This window comes from Asparagus officinalis, chromosome 3, assembly GCF_001876935.1.
Source record: "Asparagus officinalis chromosome 3, Aspof.V1, whole genome shotgun sequence".
In the NCBI taxonomy this organism is placed as follows: domain Eukaryota; kingdom Viridiplantae; phylum Streptophyta; class Magnoliopsida; order Asparagales; family Asparagaceae; genus Asparagus; species Asparagus officinalis.
In genome coordinates, this window is record NC_033796.1 from 101878293 (window position 1) to 101903730 (window position 25438).

The 25438-nt window shown below is 35.2% G+C and overlaps 1 protein-coding gene across 5 annotated transcripts in view; it reads right to left on the bottom strand.

Annotated features, from left to right (window-relative positions):
• LOC109835349 (probable inactive protein kinase At3g63330) overlaps window positions 1-25438 on the bottom strand; it is a 47248-nt gene that overhangs the window by 1581 nt on the left and 20229 nt on the right. For all 5 annotated transcript variants that reach the window (XM_020403325.1, XM_020403327.1, XM_020403326.1 and 2 more), the window contains 12 exons: window positions 24425-24578; window positions 19018-19204; window positions 16679-16913; window positions 15947-16423; window positions 14277-14334; window positions 13137-13224; window positions 10747-10818; window positions 6137-6220; window positions 5834-5977; window positions 2821-2899; window positions 1150-1232; window positions 1005-1059 (listed from right to left, as the gene is read on the bottom strand). In XM_020403325.1, coding sequence (XP_020258914.1) covers window positions 1005-1059; window positions 1150-1232; window positions 2821-2899; window positions 5834-5977; window positions 6137-6220; window positions 10747-10818; window positions 13137-13224; window positions 14277-14334; window positions 15947-16423; window positions 16679-16913; window positions 19018-19204; window positions 24425-24578 — 1716 coding nt within the window. The remainder of the gene's footprint in view (window positions 1-1004; window positions 1060-1149; window positions 1233-2820; window positions 2900-5833; window positions 5978-6136; window positions 6221-10746; window positions 10819-13136; window positions 13225-14276; window positions 14335-15946; window positions 16424-16678; window positions 16914-19017; window positions 19205-24424; window positions 24579-25438) is intronic.

Below are 25438 nucleotides of genomic sequence, written 5' to 3' on the forward strand. Positions count from 1 at the left end.
CATCTTTCCCTTAAAAATACAATAATAAACAATATGGATCTAGGTTTAAAAGTTTTAATTAGATTATTCCCGGTTTTGATCAACTTACCATATCCAGCGCACCCTTAATTAAAAGGTTTAAATCCATATTTTTTTTATGTAAGGTGCAAAGTTGCATGGAAATAGGTAGGGGTACCAATACGGGTGCAGGTAGCGGTACAGGACACGACAAATTTGTGAAATGTAGGGTACGGGGGACACGGCTACACATATATATCAAAATTAATAATTTACATGAGATTTGTGCTATTTGAATTTAATTTCCTATCATAGTTTTAAGTGTCTTTTATTACGTCGATTATTATAAATTGGAAACTGCTCGCTTTTAACTAGACACTTAAACCATCCATTTAAATTATAGTTTTTAATTTGGACATGGAATGTAACAACCGGAGCCATGTCTAACGAGTTTCAAACAATTGACATAAAGTGTAGGATATACGTCCAATAAGTGTATGACAAGTATTTTAAATTAAAACATTTATTGTATACTTGAGTACATGTATGGGTAAATGTATGCATACATCCAAGGAGTGTCCATGAAGTTTGTGTAGGATATACGTCCAATAAGTGTATGACAAGTATTTTAAATTAAAACATTTATTGTATACTTGAGTGTGTAGGATATACGTCCAATAAGTGTATGACAAGTATTTTAAATTAAAACATTTATTGTATACTTGAGTACATGTATGGGTAAATGTATGCATACATCCAAGGAGTGTCCCTGAAGTTTGGGTATGGATAAGTGTCAGGTATGTGTCGGTTATCGATAGTTTCATGCTAGAAATACCCGGGTAACATAGATAAGGTGCATTAGCATGTGCATAATTTCTAGTAACAGTAAGAAGATCTATAGCTATCTGATTAGCAATAAGCACACAATCATTACTTCTCATGATAATGAAATATAAAATGTTGATAAAATCTATTCAAGAAGCTGGCTGAGTTCTATTGTAACTTACTGGATGCCACATTAACAGCTGTCGCACTAATCGCAATGCCCACATGTTTGGAAAACTGCACAACGTTGACAAAATCATATATCAAGAAATTTACAGATTAGGTGATGATATAAATCTACAAAAGCATCATGTCAATAAGACAAACCCCCGTTTAAGTGGATCTCTACTCTTCACTTGATGAGCAAAGGATTCTTCAGAACATTTCCAAGATGCTAGCCAACCTCCACCCTTATTTTGAGATGTGAATTTTCATCAGAATGTATACATGGATGATAGTACTTAATTAAAGGAACAAAGCGCAACAGCATATCTAATGATTATAGATGTAATTTGCATACCCCAACCCGCCGACCGGTCTATCAGTCCTTTACCAGGCCCTTGCCTCAAGACATTTGTTGCTTTTCCAGGAATTGAATACCAAGAAATCAAAGAGTTTGCTTCATGTTGACACAACAGTTGCCACTTGGTTGATAGTAGGTCATTAAATTTCGGTGCAACTTTTTAAATACATCATTCAGCTCCACAGATTACATCATTTTTATTGGAAGAATTGGACAATAATCATCAGCATTCAATCATCATCCAAGATTTTTCCTTTAATGGGTTAGTCAGGGCTTGGTCTAAAAGACAAGAAGGATCTATGGATGTGGAAGAGAGATTCTACGAATCACCTAACACCTGTCCTAGAATGTTGTAAATTACTTAGCAAGATTAGTATGTTAAAATGTGAATTGCTTACATGTGAATCATACAGGCAGATGCATTAAGGAAAACATGCAAACTGTAAATAAGGACTTTAGTAGGAGGAAGAACACAAGGTGAAAAGGGGGAAAATGAGTCCAAAAGAGGAAAGGAGAAATGCAATAAAGAAAATACACAAACCCATATGAAAGAAGATACAATCACACCAGAAAACCAATAATACCAGTAACCAACTTTACTCTTGGTGGTTTCTGAAATATCTGGTTACATGTAACAACATTATGAGATGCAGAAAGAAGAGGAGGGGAAAAAAAGAAAGAAAGAAAGAAAGCTCAAACACAAAATGTAAATAAACATCCGAAAAAATAACATTCAAATGAAATACTAAGGCTATCTGCTATAACGGAAATCTTTTCAAGGCTCCAGATAAATTTACTGTACGGTTCAACTTTCAGCTCAATGGAGTACTATTTCCTCAACTGTAGAGAATGTGTCTATGAAGATGACAGCATATGATGCACTAAATATATTGGTCATGAAAAATATATATATAACCTAAATGGATGATGATCATTGGAAACCGCCCAAAGATGAGTTACAGATGTTTAGGAAACCTTAACATACCAGGTGAATGTTGGAGATTAGCAGTGTGGTGATTTACGGAAATATTGAAGAGAAAACTAGAGTTCCCCCAATAACTTCACATATCACAGAGAAAAGAGAGAGTTACTTTTTATATAGTGCAACGGTACCTTTAATAAAGTGATGACCACCCATGATATACACAACATCTAGACAATGGGATGCTGAGGAAAAAATGCTCCAATTTTGTTTATGTTAAGGAATTATAGCTTACATTAGCACTAATGCTTGACTCAAATAGTAAAGGGATGAGGTTACAATATGGGATCTCAGAGATTCAACAAAAATAAAAGGCCAAAGCCTTTTATTCAAAAAGAAGAGAAAAAATGATGTACCTTCTATTACCGTTCTGTAGTTCAAAAGTTTAGTCTCTTGAACATAATGTAAGACCTCCTCCTTTATCCCGATAAAAAATTATACCACTAACATCTCAAAGGAAGCTGCAATTGGCTAAACATAGAAAATGGCTTACATGATCCACGGGCTCTTTTTGATGCTGACGTGAGGATACCCCAGGGATCAAAATGCACATCTCCATGTATGATCTCAGTCTGGTTAAACAACACAAAAGCAAGTCAAATGATTAGCTTTGCAACTGCAAAAGTTAACGCTGTTCATTTTATATGCATAGTAAACAATGTAGAAAACTAGACATTTTTCTTCTACATCTAGCCTTCCTCATAAGTAGAGAGACATTATAGAACATGACTCAAAAAGTCGAGTTAGTTTCATATGACCAAGTTTTATGACTAACTATAACCTCATGTTAGCCCACAATTTGTTGATAGAAACCAGACTTTGTCATGTGAACCAAGTTTATGGGCCATTCTGATCATCTCAATCTTCTGATCATCTCAATCTCCCTGCATAGGATTAGTTGCAGTAAGAAGTCGATGATGACCAGCTACACTATTCAATAACGGTTTCCACTATCAAGAGCTTTTTCAAGTTTTCAACCTTGCCTACAATACGACGTGCATCAAACACAGCCAAGTTTTGCAATACAATTCTGATTACTGGTTGAAGACCATCCCAATAGCACAGAACCGAAGCATTTACCAACTCATGAATTCTGAACCAATGCACGTAATTGTTGAACAAGCAAATTTAATCAACTACACTCATTGTCTTCTGATCCAACTAGTTGTCAATAAAATAACTAACATCTTTTGCTCATACAGCTAACACCATGAAAAGAATAATTCCTAGTGTGCACCCCAACAACATTCTTTTGGTTGCACTCATTTAAATCTAGGCATCTTCAAATGGATTTATTTACCTTCAGGTGATAACCATGGATAAGAGAGTTGAGTGAGAGAATTTTTGGGGGAGATGAATAACAATATTAGTGGTAGGGGTCTATGTATATGAGATATATAGAAATGAAATAGGTAATTTTGTATAGATAGTGTATGCAGTAGGAGATTGAGGGGAGTATTTATTGGCGGATTGTGGAGGAGGATAATATGGCGAGGTGCTGAAGGTGTTGTGAGTGGCAGAGGGTGATAACCATCAGCAGTAAAAGTAAAAGTAGCAGGATTGATGAGGTAAGATTGGAAGCATCAACTAATGTTGTAGTTGTGATAAAGAGATTGCATACTGGTGGGATGAGTTATGCATCACCCTGAAGCCAAAATAGAGCGCATACAATAGATAATGCCAATAGAGAAGATGGGACCACTCAATATCAGGGAGAGATACAGAGACATCTTGTTGGATAAGTAACGAGTGACCGAATGAGCAGAAGAAGCCATCTTTGCCTCGAACTCATCAAGGCAAGAGAAAGTTGACAATTCAAAACATGCATCTTTCAAATTTAGAAGGGGTAATAACTATAGGATATGGGGTTTCTCTTATCACATCTGTACTCCTCTCTGGTATAAATTAATATACCTCTTACACATGATTTATGGCCAATGACTTGAACCACAAGAAGAAATAGAATAATGAAATCCCAACTTAGGAAAAGAACCTAAGGGACAGAAAAATGTATCTGCAACAAAGGAATTAAAATTCATTATATGACACATAACAACATCTCATAAAGAGGGGAAAATAAAAGAAACGGGTTTTTTCATAGAAACAAAATAGGGGTGGTTTATGTGTAAATTGATAATCAAAGGTGGTTTCTGTAGAATGACCCTATTTTGAAGGTTGTTTCTAAGAGAAAACCCAAAGCAAAATGCATTAATGTAGCATTTCAAACAACTAAAATGATAGAAGATTGCCCTCTTTTAGAATTTGCAGGGCTCAATTAGTTAATAGTTAACACTGTGGACTCAAACATCTCAGTTTTCAAACATCACACAAACTACAAGTTAAAATTGGCGGTAGGTTATCAGTATTAGAGGTGGAAACGAACCAAATCGAATTGAATACCGTATTATTTGAATTCGAATTTGGTTTTATCCAGCAAATTCGAGTTCAAATTTGTATCGAATACGAAGAGCATGTTCAAATTTGATTTGGTTAAGCAAATGAGCATTCGGTAAAGTTAACAAATGTTTGCTAGCACACTTGGCTGAGGCAATTGACTCCCTAATCTCAAGTCTTGAGTTTGAATCCTTCACTGGTATTTTCTTTGTTTACTTTTCTTTTACATTTTTCTTAACTACTTAATGATTATTATGATATTTCACTACTAAATTTATATTATATATATATATATAATATTATATTTATTAATAAATGGGAATGATGGGTTGAGGTGACAGCTCATTTGCTAAATGACTACCAAATAGATAGAGTGGTGGTCTGCACCTTTGATGAAGCAAGGCGGGCCTCACCACCATGGATATCTCTTGGTAGCTCATTCAACAAAATAAACCCTCACCTCATACACATTATTTTCATAATTAATTTATATATTTATCAACAATAATATTTATAATATTGTATAATATAAATAGTAAAATGTAATAATGTAAGAGTAGATAAACATCTCATTATAGATTTCACATCTACATCAATTCATATTCTAGCAAATTTGTATTAGCATTTAAACCATCTCTATTACTTTTAATCTATATCGATGTTTAATTAATTAAGTACTAATCTACACTTACATTAACTAATGAATATAATCTCAGTTAAAATTAGAATATGAATTTATGTTATTAGATATTTTGGTATGATATATTTCGGCATGATAAATATCTCAATTGCTACTTTATAGGAATAATAGTTTATAATAAGTTAAATTTAGAGGAATAAAAGCATAAACGAATATTTAATGATCAACCAAATCAAATGCACCTCTGGTTAAATTTTAGTCATTATGAACCTAATACTAAAAAATATTTGTTTACTGATAAATGAACTACTGAGTCTTACCGAATCGAATACGAGCGAGTATCTAGACGAACAATAATCGAATTGTTTATTAATTATTTGGTTCATTTCAACCACTATTTGGTATCAGCCAAAAATAGCATAAGATAATTCATGTACTTCGTATTTAACTTCTCATGGTTGCATAAACTTACTTGTATGCAAGCTCCTTTGTGTGTTCACTCCAACCTTCAAGGTGTTGATCCAATAGAGCACGGGTACGATCACTTATCTGAAAAATATGCGGAGATCCTACAATTAACTCTAGCATAACGACTCCCACACTCCACATATCATACCTGAATTAAAAAAATGTAACATATTGATTAATATGCTAACATATTTTAAGCTTCAACAGAGATGGAACTAAAAACACTATGATGGTCAATGTAGGAAACGGTGACAGAATTTTGAAAAATAATATAGATTACTAAATCATAGCAAGAATCATAACACACTTCAATGTTAAGCAGTTTGGCTCCTGGAACCAGCTAGCATTGAGTAGAGCCTCTGGCGGAGAGTACTCAAAAGTCTGTTCTAACCTGGAAAGAAAGGGTAGAAATAGTTATTATAAGAAATATACTAAATGAAACTTTACAAAAGAATTAAGATAAAAAATATTCATACTAACGAAGTATCAATCTTGCAGTTCAAAGAAAATTAAATATAGGAATATCATACAGTAGAATCAGGGAAGCATGCAACTCTTACTTCATTTTCCAGCTTTACTATTAGTTAATCAAAAACATTATTTTACCAAATGTGTACCTGTATGCTCCAATTCATGCGAAACCTAGCTATCATGCAAAATGTGGTTGTTGATACAATTTATATTTCAGTCCAAATTACTAATTCCAGAAAGAAGAAAAAAACAATACAAAAGATAGAAACATATATATTGGTGCATATTGCTCTCTATGTTATCTACAATTTTACAAATATCAGAAACATTTCAAACACTAAATCTAGTTGGAGAACTTAATATTTTCTATGTGTCAACTTATAAGGTTTAGTAATTTTTTGAGTTGAAAAATACTAATAACACAAATCATTTAATACAACTTAACAATTGAAAATCTATGATCAAAAGCTTGATTTAATAAAATGGGCAAAGCACAAGATAAGTAATAATCAAAATCAAAGATGCAAGCCAATTTTATGAGAAGCAGATAATATTTGTAGTATGACGATGGTCGACCCAAAAAGGACACTGTCCATAGGGCTGTTCACAAAGGCCACAACGCGGTTCAGGCCGAGCCACCAGTACCCAACCTAGGCCCCGGAAAACCCCAGAAAACCAAGCTTGGCCAGGTTCCGAGCAAGGGTCCAGGTGCCTCTGTTGATGCCCGGCCCGACCTGCGACAATGTGTTTTTGTGCAAATTGGCTAGTTAATTGTAGTTATTAACAATATTAATGATTACAATCCAACCTTAGCTTAGTTGGTTTAGTGGATTGTAGTTGGTCATAGGTAGTTCTTTAGGTCACTAATTCAAATCTACCAAGTTGAATTTCTTTGTTCTTATTTATCCCTTAAAAACTTTTAATTAGAAATCATTGTAATGACATGTTAAGGTTTGATATATTGAGAATATTATTAAAAAAATCTAAAAGTTTAGACCTTCGATGATATAATTATTGTTTGTTAGCATGATGAATGTTTTACTTGAGATGATGTTGAAATCATGAAGGAGAATGTAAATTAGTGGAACATAATACTTTGATTAAATAGAAGCCATTTTAAAATTAAACTTTTGGAGCTTATTAAATACATTCATTCAATGCTCTACATTTTGAAAAATATTTCATTAAGCCATTGTTATTGAAATACCAATAATTAGCCCGACCCGCAATCGCCCGGACCAGAACCGCACTGGTACATCCAGGTCCGGATCGGGGCAGGGCATTTTGCTAGGTTCGGACCAGGATTTGCGAGTTGGGCCGACCCATTTGGACACCCGAACTATACATTACTCATTAAGCCAAAGAAGAATTAGGACAGAAAGTAACTGCTTTGCAACTGTCAAAAGCATTTACTTATTTGGTTAATAGGAGAGTACTTCCGGAGAGGGTTAATACTTATCAACTTGGGGGAAAATTTTACTACGTTATAGTTGAGGAATCAAGCGATGGAAAGCTATAGCTTGCTTTGGATATCATGGATTTCCCCATATAATTCAAGAATGTCCAAGTACCTTTAAAATGGTAGGCAGCATGGAATAGCATGAGCTAAAGCAACTGTAATAAAGGTGCTTGAGGGTTTGGAACGTCTCATTCTCCTCAAGGAGTTCAAGAAGTTCGCCAGTTAGTTGATGTCACACCCTAAACCAGCAGACTTATCGACACGATATAACCCATGAGATCATTTTGTGTAACACATTTTTTGGCTCAAACCACTGTCAAAATCAACTAGCCAATGCTAACTTATGTCCTTAAGTTATCTATTTAAACACTTTAAATTCTCCACAACCCACTAATGTGGGACTAAAGATGGGGATGCTAAAATCACCCCACCTTACAAAGGTGATGTCTTCGTTGCTATTTGATAGTTGGCCCATCCCAGTATCATCACCGAGATATATGGACTCTAGATGTGACTTCTAATGGTTCTAGATGTGACTCCCACCACGACCACACAATTGAGCATTTAATCACACATAGCACTCAGTTCTATACTTCTGACTGGCTAACTGTTCTGATGTCATTTCTCATGCCCCGGGCCTACGAGCTTATTGGTGCAGTGTACGTCAAGGACCCACTCAATGTAGCATGTTGTTTGGCTCAAAACACTGCCATAATCAGCTAGTTAGTACGTAGTACTACACTATCTTTACTATATAAACCACTGAATATTCATTCATCCAGCGATATGGGACAAAACATTGGGGTGTCACAGTTGAAGAAGCTAGTAATGGGATAATAGTCAACCTACACAGAGGAAGTTGATAAGAATAGAACTTAGGATAAAGGGAAATAAGGTCTCAACTGCAGATGACACACTGAAAGCATCTGACATCACACAGGAATATGACTGATCAAGAAACAATGCCCACAAAGTTACATATTTGATTCAAGCATAGGATGACACAAAGAAATTTTCAAAAAGGTTAATGCAAAATAGAAGTATTGATTCAGATACATGTTACATATTTGATTATATTTGTAACTAGTTGTCCATGGTCAAAGAGAAGGAAACAGGTCCAATAGGGAGCGCTTTCCCAGATGAGACGCTGGTTATATAAGCCATTAATTGAAGCTTACATCAATACTGGGTGCAGTACTTTTATCGACGTGGTTGGAATGGCTTGTCCATTTGTTCCGCAAGAATAAGGTATGTCTAGATGGAACGTGATTTAAAAGATTGTCATTGATAAACCGGAATCTATGTAGCCCAACCATCTCTAGACTCAATGCCTCTTCAGGCTTGTACAAAATGCAACACTTCTTGCCCTGTCACGGTTTGTTGTTGTACAGTGGAAGAGTGTTGGTGTGCCAGTGAATTATGATGTGTCATGCCCAAGTCCGTTTGCCTGCCTCCATGTGCCTTAGCCTCGGTAAGATTCAGAAGTGAATCTCAGAGTCTTCTTCTAGTTGCCTACTTATAGCTCTGATTGCCACTATTTATGCAGCATAATTCATTTCTCTCTCATTCTTTGCAGTTAAACTCTATAAATTGGACTATAACCCTCATAGAATCAAAACAAATCTAACATTTGTTATTTATGTAATAAACGAAGTTATGTGATGAATAAGGTTATATTTGCAAATGCAAACTAAAATAAAGACTAACATGCATATTTTTTGTATAATAAAATTTTCTTGAGGAAATTTAACATCCCCAAAAATTGTAGGAATTATCTTATGAAGTTATAGAGGACTAAGAATACGTGACCTGAGGTTTCTACTCTTTCAGTTGCAAAGATCTGAAATAGCATAGGTGTCAGTGTATCACTTAATGCGGTTATTTCTCTCACAGTTCGCACATATTATAGGTGCTACCTCAACACAGATTAAATAAAGTAACAACTAGGGTAAGAACAGATAAAGGAGCGACAAACCCTTTCCTATTACCCTAGGTTTACATCAATGTTCAGCCTTAAATCCTTATCTTTTTGCATTAGTTATAGACCAACTTACTAAATATTTAGGATTAAATTCCAATGTGTATATTATTTGCAGATGATACAGCATTAGTTGACAAGACTAGAAACGGTATAATATCTAAAGAATAAAAAAGGAGACAAGCTCTTGAAACTAAAAGTTTTTAGAATTAGTAGAATAAAAAGCAGAATATATGCAATGTATTTTTAGAAAACTAAAAAGAGAAAAGAGCCTATAGTGCATAGAGATGGCAAAAAAATACCTAAAAATAATCACTTTCGTCATTTAGGATCAATCATTCATCATGATGGAAAATTTGAGAATAATATCGTCTATCGAACCAAATCAAGATGGTTAAAATAGAGGAGTGCATCGGGAATCTTATGAGAGATCGTAGTCTACCTATGAGATTTAAACAAAAGTTCTAAATGGCGGTTATAAGACCAATAATGCTTTAGGATCAGAATGTTGGGCAATTGAAAAACATGTAAAAAAATAAGTAGAGAAAAAATGAGAATGCTAGGTCTTGTGGATATACACCAAAGAATAGAATAAGAAAGACTACATCCATAGTAAATTAGAGGTTGCTTCTATTGGGGATAAAATGAGATAGAATCAACTAAGGTGGTTCGGTCAAGTATTACGGAGATCTCTTAATGCACCAGTTAAGAAAAATAATAATATAATAATTAATGGAACGTAATTGTTGTGGAGATCATAAATAAAAAAGAAAATACACTATTTTCTTTATATAATTAAAAACAGAAAGGGAATGTAATTGAAAAATGTCAGTAGTAAAAGGTCCAGTATAGGAAAACCAAAAGATAGATAAGAGCAAAACCATTACTCAACTAGATGATGACAATTACAGTTAAGAAACCTCCAAATGCAATAAAAGATCTGATAAAGTCCATAAGATACTAGAAAAAAATATATGAATAAAGTACTTCAGGAGCAGAACAACAGTACCTGGTTGGCCCGGATCCATAGAGATTCTTCAAAGTGAATTCATCGATAGCGCTACCAAAGTCAATAACACGCCTGAAGTATGTATAGGTTTATCAGCGACGACAATCAGTTCAAGGAAAAGAATTGTAACGTTAATTCCCAAAGAAGGGGAATCAAGCCAGTTGCCCACTATCTCCTATAGGACCAACTAACACATAAAGAAAAAAAGTCTCTAACTTATATATCAACGTTTGCTATGTGCGTGTGCATCTAACTTAAAGGTACAATGTGTTGTCAGTTGTAACTTGTCCATGTGTGTTGTTGTCAGTTGTAACTTGTCAGTGTGTGATGTCAATTCTGAAGTAGAATACGCATTCACTTCAAACCTACACATGTTGTCCCAAATGTATATTCATCATGTGCGGCATATAAGAACATGTAAAGGAAACAGTACATAGATGCATCTACACCGTCAATTGGTCCTAAAAACCGAAACCTATATACCACTATGATGGGCAGGCCTTAGGTCAACCTTATACATATAGACTTTTCAAACTCACCACCAAGTTTATTGGGATTTGGCAAGGGATGTTTTAAAATAATCATTATGACCTGGTTTCCATATTGATAACCAACAGATATGAAATACCTATAATCTATAGAAGAGATTAATTTTGTACCTTGATCCAGTGGAGAAAGAGTTTCTGATTAGGATTTTGTAAAAATAAAAACTAGATATTCTAAATAAAACATCCACAAATTTCTTATTGTGTAATCATCCAAATTGGGAAGTTGTGTCATTTATTATGATCTCCTCAAACCTGTACAGTATATTCACGGGAAAATTTGCAAAATAATCCGTTTTTGCTAATTATTTAGCAAAATAGACCGTTTTGCTAAATAATTAGCAAAATAGACCTCTTTTTGGCCTGCAAAATAGACCTCTTTTTGGCCAACAGGCCAAAAAGAGGTCTATTTTGCAAAACAGCTCAGAAAACATCCGGGACTAGTAGTCCCGTATGTTTTAATCACGGATTAGTGAACTCAGAAAATTTCACAAAACATTAAGATGAACTCAGAAAACATACGGGACTACTAGTCCCGTATGTTTTCTGAGTCACTAATCCGTGATTAAGTTGGCTCTAAACATACGGGACTAGTAGTCTCGTATGTTTTCTGAGTCTTGTTTTTTAAAATCGACCTTTTTTTTTAAAAGATGGTCTATTTTGCTAATTATTTAGCAAAACGGTCTATTTTGCTAAATAATTAGCAAAAACGGACTATTTTGCAAATTTTCCCTATATTCACTGCTAGGATATACCCATCTTTCTTAATCCCAGTTCAAGATAACCTTCACCAAATAGTGTGGTCAGTGAGCACCCTATACTTCGAGGAACCCTAAGCTCTTCCCTTCATCCGTCTCACCGTCCCTCTTCAAATCTAAACCAAGTTTTCCTTCCCCACCACTCCAGAATTATTGCAATATAAGCCTAGTAGTTATCTGTAATATGTTTTATGGAGGTTCTTCCCGTCCTCCCTCCCTCCTCGGGCAAATTGTCATCTGGCATTATTATTTCAATATAGGACATTCAGAACCTATATAACTTGAAATTATCACCATAAGGTTCAAGTACTAACGTAGCCTTCAAAAAAAAATATTCCCTTATATTTTGTAATCTGAAAATAAGATAGCCAAAACGTTCAATGCAATTTCTCCCATTCCTAGTGTTCCAGCTAACCTGAATGAAGTAAGCCACCATGAGTAGTAAATTGAGTATGTACATCACTAATGTTTATATATTATGAAATTTTAAACTTGGAGATGGTTAACAGAATTTTTAGAGCGAGAAAGACAATCTCAGATGACTAAATGATCTCAATTTTGCTCTATGCACATTTAAAGAACAACTTTTCACAAAAAAAAATGACAGCTTATGCGTTAATAAAGTATATCACCATCAACATGGCCACTAAAGAACATTTGTGCAAGCTCAAATAGTTGCATTAAAAACAACAACCAAACCTTGTCTAAACTTAAGTTTCTGTACAAATTGTATTGTTTAAAACTGTATGAAATATATGATAAACAGAATACTTCGTGTTTTTTAAAAGGTGATCTTTAGTTATTATCACTGTATTCATTCTCATATATATTAATTGATTTTGTATTATGTCTCAAGAAATTCTGAAGACGGAAGACGATCGTGGGAGGAAATCTCTTGTAGCATCTACAATGGGACATTAGGGCCCAAAGTGGTGTCTATTGGATGAACTTAGCTTACAATATCGCACATCCTATATATAACAAATTGTCTGATCAGGAAATAAACTTACCTATTTATATCAAAACAAAGCATTGCAAGGAAAGATCGATATCAAGATAAGAAAATAATATACAAAAAGAAATGTACATTTTCAGATGATATTTTTTCTTCTCAGTTGGAACTTCTCTTAAGCATCTTCCGCTGTCCAAATCCTCAAAACAGACAATCATATTTTCTACCACAAAACAAATAAAAAAAGCAAAGACTTTAGCACGATATTTTAAAAAATTAAAACATATAAAACGAATGCCATCAGAGATCAACATATAAGCAAAAATTTTATAGTTACAAGTCGAACATCTAGTTTTGACTACAAGAAAATGGAATGAAATTAATTGTATCAGCAACACTAAAGATGAGTACGAGGTCAATTTAGTGTACGGTCATGCATCGCATGAGAAGGTTGTACTGTCAAGTCAGATTGATCATGTCTCGTTGCTTACCAACCAACATATGCTGCCTTGGCCTAAATAAATTATGATTCATCATTCAGCTAGTTTAGCATATTTAGGTCTTTAGATCTTGATTAATCATGTCATGCCACAATATAGGAATTAGCATACAAGATTAGTATGAAACATGGAAGAAGAGCACATCATGTACGTGGTTTCAGAAAACTAACCAGGAGTGCAAGCAAAGCTATGACCCCTTGATGCCATACAAAATCTCAAGAGCAATCCCAGGCAAATTTTCCATCCCTATATATCATCTCCCTGACACAGGATTTCCGATATCCAAGATCCAAGTTCAGTGTTCGGACATAATTATTAAAACCCGTTAAACCATCTTTAGTGCTTGCCTCACTCATCTCAAAAACAAGGGAGGTTTATATTCAACCTCCAAGGAACTCAGGTTAACATCCTCACAGTCATAGAACCCTAGGAAGTCATCTTTAAGTCTTGTATATCCATTTTCCTTTTGTTAAAAGCTCCCAGTCAACCTTGATTACTAGACACACTTACATGTATCCCTTATCAGGATGTCATGTCACAAGTTAATTACTTCAAACTAAGTAATGGAGAATGAACCTTTAATGCAAAGCTATTAACTCACTCTCCAAAAGAAGTGTGGTCCTCGTCAGGTAATCCTTTATAATTCGAAGTTATAATGAATAACTTTTTACAATAAAATGCTGTTATCAAGTGCCTCAATCGATTGAAATATTGTTTTAGAGAAAATGTATACGGTAGAAAAGTAGATGTAGGAAAATAAGAGTGGGTTCCATACCGGGCTTAATATCCCTATGAGTGATATTGCGATCATGACAAGACTTCACTGCAAGCAACTACAATACAGAAAAAGAGCAAGAGCAAACATAAGCAAATTAATGTTTCTCGTAAGTGAACTTCCTCTGTTAGCTGGAAGTGCAGTTGTTTTAACAGACACCATATAAAATGGAATAGTATATATCATGCTCTATTGATTGCTGCAGTAAAGGAGAAAAAAAGAGAAGGAAATCCTACAGTCCAAATCAAAACTAATTCTCATTCACCTTGACTTAACAAGTCACATGGTTAAAACTTTCATCCAGGAGCATCATGTCATGATGTAATTTTCCTTTCTACTTGAGATAATATCTAGGCACTGCTATAAGTAATTAATATTGTTCCATAACTGTCTACCAATACTGTTCATTCTCCACTAAGAGCTGCAGAACATTATCTAACATAAGAAAAAAATATATATACATGAGAGTATGAGCTAATAAATTTATTGTCAAAACAATATAATTCTTCCCAGTTACAAATGTTGACTCTATGTTGATGACTATTTTAATTTGATAAACAACAAACTATATAACGTATTTGATAGCATTTTCATTGAGTTGTACAGGAGCACACAAAAACAGTGATTTTTCTCGATCTTTAATTTATTTGCATTAACCTGGACAGAATCCAAATTGAATGATGGATGCATAAATGGAACAGATTTCATCAGCTCTGATTCATGCATGGCCGATCCAGATCTGATGAAATTTAGGTTAAGTAATCAAGTTTAATAAATACAACACCAGCCATCAACAGACACAAGGCTTTCCAACGCATGATAAATCAGAAAATTCATCCCTCCAGTGTTCATCATCAAGGAGATTTTTCGCAGAGCTTGAAGACCTATAATCCTTCCGGAGATCTCTTATTGTCAGGGATGTGGTTTATTATTCTGTTTTTGTTTCTAGTTTTTTTTTTTTCAAACCTTCAATTAGAGTGTTTTGATCTGACGGGAATCTTGGTCTTGAGGGTAGATTGAGTAATGAGATTATCTAGAAATTGTATTGGCTAGTGCCTACTGATATCAGGGTAGGATTGGGTGTAAAAGGCTATTTTGGTCGGATGAACTTGTGGGTTTGGATACTTTTCTAGTTAGTATAACATCTCACAGGATGAGATAAAGATGTGGATGCTGGCAGGGCCTGAAGGACAAAAAATGTTTGTGTGCTTGTGGTTTGCATTTGCTGGTCTTCATTTGCTTCAGCGTTTTAATCTAAAGCAAAATATTTTTATTTGCTGGAAACCCTTACTCACCCCCCCCCCCCTTTTTTCCTCTGTATAGTTGCCTGTAGATTACAACAAAAAATACCTGGAATCAGGTCAGATAGAAATTTCGGTTTCATTTATTCTTCCGTACTGCATGAAGTAATAAATTTTATACAATGTTGTCAATTTGCAAATTATGTCCCACTAAACAGAAGATAAACCATAGCCAGTAAAAGCATCACCAATAACAAAGATATTGTGATGCAAAAGAAATGAGTGGATGAGGCACATCTTAAATGCTTCTTAAATGGACAGTAACTAGATTGCAACTAAGGTACGTATAAAAACTAAAAAGAAAGATGTAAAAGATACAACAATTTTTAAAAACGCAACAATTTTTAAAAACGAAGATGATAAACATACTAGCTGCCTTATGAGATTTTGCATTTCTTTCTCTCCTTCCTCTGTTGTCCTCAACCAGTGCCACCACGTTGAGGGACGGAGTACCTGAATGTTTCTTATTGTACTTCCATCACCAGTGATTTTTTTTGTTTCTTCTGCAGAATATATCAGTTTCGACAATGACAGTCCTTCATTTCGAAACACAAGCCATATTTCCTTAGCCTTTGACTCAAAAGATTCTACATATCTAGCTATATGTTTCAAGCCTTCCTCAAGGTTGAACTTTCTGAAATTCTTAGAAAATGTTCTTCTGAAATCAATTTCATCTATATCTAATAAATTTCTCAACACAAGATCAGATGAATCAGATTGTGGTTCCACTGAAGAGGCTGTTGGTGACTTTGATGTCAAACCTTGAAGTGTAGAAGCATTTAAGAAAATCTCACCAAAGTACTTCTCCCGTAGCCCGCTTAAGTAAGCAGTGTTTCCTCTCTCCACCTGATGATAAAGTGAAAAATGAAAATTACCAAGCATAATAATTGAGACGGAAGAAATTTGTATAGCTATAAATGACATTTTAAGAGTATATGACGAGTAGTATGCATAACATAACCAATTAAATGTCTATCACAGTTTTCATAATTGAACACTACAAAAGCATGATATCTAAAGTACGAGAAAAGCAATACACATTAAAGAACATGTCAAATGTTAAGGATACATGAAATTATAAATTATAAATTGTGTTTTTACCATTATACGCTTCAGAATGAACATGTTGTCATCACTTGATTCATTAAAGCATTGATTATTTGATGGAGTATAATTCATGTTGCCCCCATGTGGAGTAAGATGTAGATCACCGACAAAGCGAGTAACATTTTTCAGAGTTGGACTAAATGCATCATAATCTTCAGAACAATTCCAATGAAATGCCAACCAAACTTCGCCATAAGATCCACGATCAAACCTTCTTTTAAGTACATACCTGACACATAAAGATGATCATGAATTTGAATGTCTGTCCTCAAAACAATACAAAAAGCGCTATATCCTCCCCTGCATCCCAAAATCTTTCCCCGTTGTCAAGATGAGCAAAAAAGGTACCTAGCAATCTTTACCCAATTCTCACTCATTTCATGCACATGCTTTTTACCATCTCAAGGATTCATCAAATACCTTTCTCCTGCCACGATTGTTAAGTTGTGAATACTCTGATCTTAATTTTCCACACCTTGGTATTGCTCACAGCAACCATCATCCTCTCTTTTACAATGACCATAATCTGTTTGACATGCATTACATGGATAAGGGCATAGGGCTACAATATGATAGGGAGTCAACAATACAACTATAGGAAAGAACATGATATCATTGTTTTTTATCTCCCAAACACCTATGCACACCTGTATGCATGCACTGACAGCCTCATGTATGCAGAGTGTGGTGCATGTGTGGATGCGCACGTCTGCATGCACTTGTGCAATGGTCACTGTATTAGGAAGAGACCTAGGCAACCAATTTAAAACGTTTGACGGACATTGACTAGTGCTCCTAATCAACATTCATAGGAGATGTATGGCTGTGGCAAAAACCTGTATTGGTGGTGTGGAATAGACCTCAGCTTTAGGTTGGTAATTGATAACTACTCTGCAAAGTTTTCTCAACTCTGTTTTCAGCTCCCTAGTTGACCCTATTTTGATAGGAAATATACAAAGAGACCAACAAACAGATAAAAGACTAAAGCCATTTAATTCAGCGGTAGATGGGTGTCCTTAAATTTAGTTGGCCAAAGACATGTCCACTGATAAATCATTAGTAGAGTATCTCAAATAAATTCTCCTCTGCAGAAACGCATTCTTACACAGGTAAAAGAGACTGAGACTGAGATGTAATAGCACATAGCTTTCTCTACATTGACATTAACCTGAACAACAACCCAATTCAGTAGCAACAGAAATGGCACAACAAAATAAAATTGTGTGCACAAGTGATAATGAAGCGTGAACGCAGGAATCAAATATCAATATAAAATGATAATGACACCCACAGTACATTAAGTAAGAAACACGATATTGAAACTGTATTTTCTAGTAGTATCATTGTTTTCTATTTTCAGCTGTTACTGCTGGTGGAACTAACTTCTTACTGTTCTTTAAATCATAGGATAAAAAGGAGTACTTGATTCCAGTCTTGGGTTTGATTCCAGGCTAGGTTATCAACCAAAAAAAGGGAGTACTTGATATTCATTAACAAGATACTGGCATATCCAATAATATCCTACACAAATAGAATATATTTTCAAAGTTTTCGACATGTAATTATGAGAGATATATGCCAGATAACAAAATCTTTATCCATCTAATATGTACCTAATACAGGAATATTTCCATCAAAAACCTATGTTTCTTGCATTTGGACACTCTTCTTGAAACAATATGAATGTATTTTGTCAAGTTTTTCAATGTTAAGCCATGATGTGCCTCTAAGGCTATAAAGAACTGAAGCTCTGAGAACCAGACTTCAACTAATGAGTATTCTTTTTTTCCTGTCTATATTTTGGTTCCATAGATCAAAGATATGGTTGCAAAGCAAAGGACCAGCATATGTGATGCAGGTACACTGCTAAAGTTCGCAATGCAAGTAATGATCAACATTATGGGGCATGAATACAGCATGGATAATAGAATAACTAGAAATAGGCATTCATTCATATAAATAGGCACACAGGCACATATAATGCAGATGCAACAAATTTTCAAAATTAAGGGTAACGATACAGTATGGATATGACCAAACCTTCAAATTAAATAGACATAGATACAAGCTCTACAATTTATTTTCAATCTCTTAAGTCTTTGGCTATAAGATAATTTAAATGTTTACTACATAGGGAAGCTCACTTTGCCCGTATTTTATAGTGAATAGTTTAGAAATTAATTTGCCCCTTTCTGCATTATCTGTTGATAATTACAAACTTCAACAACCATGGTAAAATGCCTGATTTATGTTATACGTTACAATATAGATCTTACAGCAGTCAGTTTCGTATAAAATATATGTCATAGCTTTTAAAGAACAAAAGTACACACCTGAAATCAGGTAAGTGACCTGAAGACTCCGAAGAATTGGTTGTAGTATCACTATAAGGAATTGAATCAAGCAAACCAAGGAACTTTCCAAAAACTTCAGGACCAACACATTGCCCTTTATCTCCCTCATGAATCCCAAAGTGCCAACATAATTGATGTTCTTTGTACAAGTCCAGAGTTCCACCACCTAACATTGCGAACAAAAGATACAATTCCTCAATGTCACAATGGATAAAAGAAAACTGTAAATAATACGGTATTTGTTTATATAATGATACAGTCCTGTAAAACTTGAATTTGTTGATATAATAATATATCGTATAATTTAGAAGAACTACTACGAGCCATGTGGCTTTACACAGCAGCGTGACGAATTTAAGACAGCTATATGAAAAACAAGAAAATGTGTTCATAGACAGCTTCACTTATTCTAAGGAGCAGTGTTGTAAAACACGCTCTGGGCGGCCGCCTAGGCGCCCGCCTAGGCGGAGGCGGTGCCCAGAGCGTGTCGCCTAGCCCTGAGCGGCCACGTCTAGGCGCTGGGAGCGCCTAGGCGGCCGCCCAGGGATAAGCGGGCCGCTTAAGCGGCCCGCCCCACTTTTCCCGAACCAAATTTTGAGCTGGGCGCTCCCAAAAACCCGAACCTAAAAAAAAAAAGCCTAACCCAAAACCCGATACCCAATACCCAAAACCCAAACTCAAAAATAAAAACCCTAATCTTCGATCTCACCTTCGTCTCCAACCGACTTCGGACTCGTCTTCGACTCGTCTTCGTCTTCGACTCGTCTTCGACTCGTCTTCGACTCGACGTCGACGACTTCCGACCGAGTTCGTCTTCGATCTCACCTGCCGAGCTCGTCTTCGACTCGACGACTTCGGACCGAGCTCGCCTTTGACTCGACGACTTCCGACCGACCGAGCTCGTCTTCGTCTCCAACCGAGCTCGTCTTCGTCTTCGTCTTCGTCTTCGACAGTTCGTCTTCGTCTTCGTCTTTAGCTGACAGTTCGCTTCGTAAAACCCTAATCCTTTTTATTTCGATTTCAATTTCCTTTTTTTTATTCCGAGCTCGTCTTCAAGTTTTGGGTTCTCATTAATTTGATGTTGTAGGCTTGTGTAACTGTGTTGATAATTTTTATTGGGTTCAAGTCTTAAAAAGGAAAAATCTGTGTTGATTGGTTCAGGTTTGATAGATTCTTATTACTTGTGAGGATAATAAACTTCTAGTTATTGGATATTATATGCCTTGTCATTTAGTATGTATGCATCTTTGATTGACTATTATACTTTGGATAGCATATGTGTTGTGTTGGTATTTTTGTATTTATGTATTGTTGATTGAGTATATATATTTATCTTCAAGTATCACAATTAAAAAAAAAACCGCCCAGAAGAAAAAAACCGCCCAGAAACCGCTTAGGCGCCCGCCTAGACGTCTAAGCGCTGGGCGCCAAGTCCAGCGCCCAGGAGCGCCCAACGTTTAATGTAACATTGCTAAGGAGCTTTCATTTTTATTTTATTTTTTTGTTTGTGAGAGGGGAATTGACCTGGGACTCGCGTAAGTAACTTCCATACCTTCACCACTAATAACGCCTTACTAGATTTATCCTCATTAAATGAGTGTCTTTTTATTGCATCAGTGAAATTTCTTTCTGGAACAGAATTTTGCTTTTTCATAAATAAGCCTGAAAATTGAATGGCATACAAGCAATCAGCTAACCGCATATTGACTGTGCAGACTCATTCACAAGGCACGAGTTAGTAGTTTTAAGGTTTCTATGAGATACAAAGGGCAGTTTTATTTCCAAATCTAGCATCCTTTTTTATAATTTCAAGGCAGGTTAAGAAATTTTTATTAGTCTGAAAGATCTTTCAAAAGTTATTTAAAGAATTCAGTTGAATAATCAGTTCAGATAGTATTTTAGAAGTACAGAGCTCAGCTTCACCCTTCAGGTATCTTTCTCTGTATCTAACTTTTATCTCCATCTCTCTTCAGATATGTTTTTTTTAGTTCGGCACCTTTTCTTACCTTCCATCCCATGGATGTTACTGTTAGAGTTATGCAATCTTTTTTATCTGTGTCAAAACATTAGTTCACCTTCCCTTCCTTTTGAATTCTGTACTTCACCCTTTTCCAGGTCAGCACCAAAAGGGAAAAACATTACCTTTGAACAAATATTTTCTTAGCATACTACTTGTCACCAAGTAAACCTTCAGTTAAATGGACCCTACGAGATTCTTTCTGTAACACCCAATTATTAATTAGTGCGTTCTGAAATAAAATAATGAATGTGTGTGTTTTGGAACATATACTTGCAAATAGGAACTTTAGTAGTTATGTGAAAATATAAGAATTAAGAAGAGTTTTGCAAAAGAATCACTTGACATGGGTTTCAGGGATAAATGAGGGAGTGGAGGTGGCATGCTAGGATTAAAAGGACATTGACATGTGTAAAGGCAGGTAGCAAGTTCTCCCCTCTCTACTCATTCCTTCAGGGGCAAGAAAAGAAAAAGGGTGATAAAAAGGAAAACAAGAAAGAGAGCAGGAACTAGAACAGTAGTTTTAGGAAGAAGAGAGAGAGAGAGAGAGAGAGAGAGAGAGAGAGAGAGAGAGAGAGAAAAAATAAAAGGGAAGACGAAGAAGGGCTGCAGCAGCTACAGTGAAAGAAAGGAAAAAAAGAAGAGGAGAGGAGACGAGACAGAGGACCTACAACAGAGGCAAAAGAATATAAAGAGAAAGGAAGGAAGGAGTAGGGTAATCAATGTTTTTTGTAAATCAGGCATCTATTTTTTTAATTTTTATAATTAATCCAATCTTCAATATAAACACTTCAGCTGAACCATATGAACAAGCTTTTGCTTCAGATTTAGCCATCCAATCTGACCAAAAATCCTGTCCATACCAGTCCTTAATAGCTGACTGCAGTAGGAACTTTACAGCAGTGATTCAAGCCTTCAATTGATCCCTTTCTTCACAAAATTCTGTTGCTGATTTCAGTTAGATGAATATCAAACCAAACTTCAGTCTATGTTTTAATTGGATCATATATAGAATCTAAATTTGATTAATGATTAATAACATGTATTTTTAGTTAATCAATATGCAGCTCTAGCTTGTTAGTAGTCTCTACTCACCACATCAAAACAAAAGAAAGAGGAAAAAAATTAAAGGGCCAAGAACTGATAGCACAAGTTTGCGTCTGATGGATGAGGTAATGAAGGCATAAAGTGTTAATAGAATTTATCTCACATATGAAACAGTTTTAAGACTCAAGCCTGGACAACATGATCATGACCATTCTTAGGGTATATTTAGTGTTCTCTTGCATGGTGAAATCCTCTTAAGGACATTCCTATGAGTATGCTTCCTAAGGAAAGCATGTAATCTGTTAATGTGTTTATTATTTGGGAGCTTTGAGAGTTCATCAAGCTAATCCCTATTTGAAAATAAACTCATTGGAGAAAGAATAAGAATTGATGTACCTTGCATCAAGATAAGCTACCACTAGTGGTAGCTCTTATATAAGATTTATCAGACCTGAAGTTAGGAATATGTAATTGTGAACCTCAACTAGTACTTAGGATTGAAGTTGTACTTAAAGCAATTAAGAAATCAAGATAAACTATAATACCTTTGTATAAATATAAGTCCATGGATTGTATTGGAAGTTGATAATGCTCTATGTGTTTGCACTAAGAAAACCTAGTGAGAGTTAGAAGTACCTCGTAATGGACCACGTGAAGAACTTGGAATTTTACGAAATATCGGTAAGCGGGGATTACATGTTCTTTAATTTATGTTGTACTGATCTCCTGCATGAGAATTACATCTTTCATAGTTATATAAGCATGAGATGCATATTAATGATATTGTTTAAGATACTTTGTTGTTGTTGTAGCCTTGAAGTGTTGATATTCTCATATTGGACAATTGATTTTGGTCGTCGTATATTATAGATGATGAGAGGGTTTGGGTATATAATATCTGAATTATGTTGAAGTATATGTTGCGTTGTTTGTTGGGCAATGGTGTACACCCAGAAATTAAGTCACAGGCCTATCCAAGAAGTAGGTTGTTATGACGAGCAAATTGCCGCTTATAGGCATGCTAGGACAGACAGACAGCCATTGTACGTAATTTGGTTTAGTTAAGACATAAAAGTCAGAGCATCACGGTGGGCAACCGTTTTAGGCAGATCACCGTTGTAGGCAGTCTAGTTGTCAAGATAGGGCATGACATTGCTTAAATTCTATGCATGGTTTTCCTGCTTTGACAAAGTTTACAAACATGCCTTTCTAAATTAAGTGATGCATTTTTTGATATGCATGGTTTTTTATACAAAAATTATTAAATATGTACCACATATTGAGCACATGGAAAGCTCACCCTAAATATAAACAGCATTTCAGCTTAGTGTGACTTGGGGAATGGCGTCCCGCGTGATTTGAAGATGTGAACTGGATCGAGTAGCTACAATCAGTCCTCTAGCCAGTATTTTGGTAATGGAGTGGTCCCTCTCAGAAGAATTTTGCAATGTATATATTTGGCTAAGACTTCTACTATAAATTAAAGGGTTCCAGAATGATATATAATCTACTTTTGATTATGTATAGTTGGTGACAAACAATATAATGTATGGATTAAGGAAGTATGGGAATATGGAATTTCAAGTTTGTGGATCGTATATTTGGAAATATTGTTGGCATATTGAAATTTGGTTCATAAGTCCTCGGTCAAGAGGATATGTGACCAACTGTCACATGTCATGATTTTATTATTGTTTAATTAATATTGATGTTGTGTGGGGGTATGTATGACACTTTCCCTATATGGATAACCCTGGAATTCACTAATCCTAATAAGATAACATGAGAATAGCAAACTTTCAGTTGCTCCCATATCTCATGCAATACTCTCCATGTGGGCATTAAAAAATAGTTATCCCATTAAGCTGCATCAGAGTTACCAAATATACTCAAAAGAGAACTTTCAGATATGATAATAAAATGATTGTTGATCATTGTGAATCAGGTTAACGCACATATGTATCTCATATTTCACTGAGGAACTCCTTTGCTTCCTCTTTTCCATAGCCAAATCTTATCAATGATAAAGCAGCAGTTATAGGAACATATATAGAAAGAATCTTGCTATGTATAATGACAGTATATGAAGCTCATCTATAAGCTTCACATTTGATTTACACAATGAACCACTAACAGTATCTGTGCAAGAACTCAAAAATCCAAACTCCTAATCCGCACTAATGCTAATATCAACAATCAAGATTCACTAAGCAGTAAGATAATAAGTTCTCAAACACTCAGGCTAAGAGCTGAAGGGGTAAGCAGAGAAGCATGAAGAAAAATCCGGGCTTAAATTAAAATGTCAAGATCAGCCGCACTTACTGTGGTAAGAACCAAGAGATTCTGGAAATGGGGGATGCAAGTCATGGACTTCCTCTCTTTCATAGTCCTTTGGAGCTCCAAAAACATAATCCACATCCTCATTAAGATTTTCAGACAGATAGAAACAACCTAGGGTTTTATTTTCCGTTTCCACCTACAACAACAAAAGATACAGATTGAACACATAAGGGAACATGATCCTCATAATAATTCATTTTAACTAGGAAAGTTAAAGCAGTCATTATACTGAAACTTACAGTAGATGATACATATTTAAGTCATGCTCCATTTGCTCCGTATGGAGTTTGTTAAGATACAGAAACTATGTACTATCTGCTTTTAGATTTGTTAACCAAAATTACATCTTAACTATTATATTGAGTAATGACTGAAAACTGAAAATTCCACAAAGTGGACCATGGGACAGAATAAGCAAGTTGTGTGCAGTTTGACGGACACATCTAAAGACTAAACTTCACATTGCATCCAACTGCTGAAGAATTACGTTGAGCTCAACATGTAAAATAAAGATCAAGGATCTAGTGCCTCGTGAATGAGGGACTCTACGACCTCATTGATCAAGTCATATGAAAGACTAGCAATATCCTGTTCACAGGATCAAGAATAATGTCTGACCAAAATGGCTTTGGTTGGAGTGATCTTGGAAATGAAGCTTGGCTGCTGAAAACAAGATGACTAGAGAAAAAGGCATATGCCATGAATTTAAAAGATCAGATCGTAAAACTGTTGGCATAATGACACTAGAGATAATGATGATAACAAATTTATATGCTCAGATTATCAGTTCAATCAAGGGTGTAACATTGCCAAAACACATTGAATACCCCTATGATGGCAGTGGATAGATTTCGAACAAGAGCATATAACTGTAAATGCTAAAACTGCATATCTAGACAATGGGACTGAAAAGCTTATAAGGAGAAAGAAGGAACCTTAGTGACAGTCTTCACCTACCAAACAACTATCACACCAGATCAAGCGCCTCGATAACCA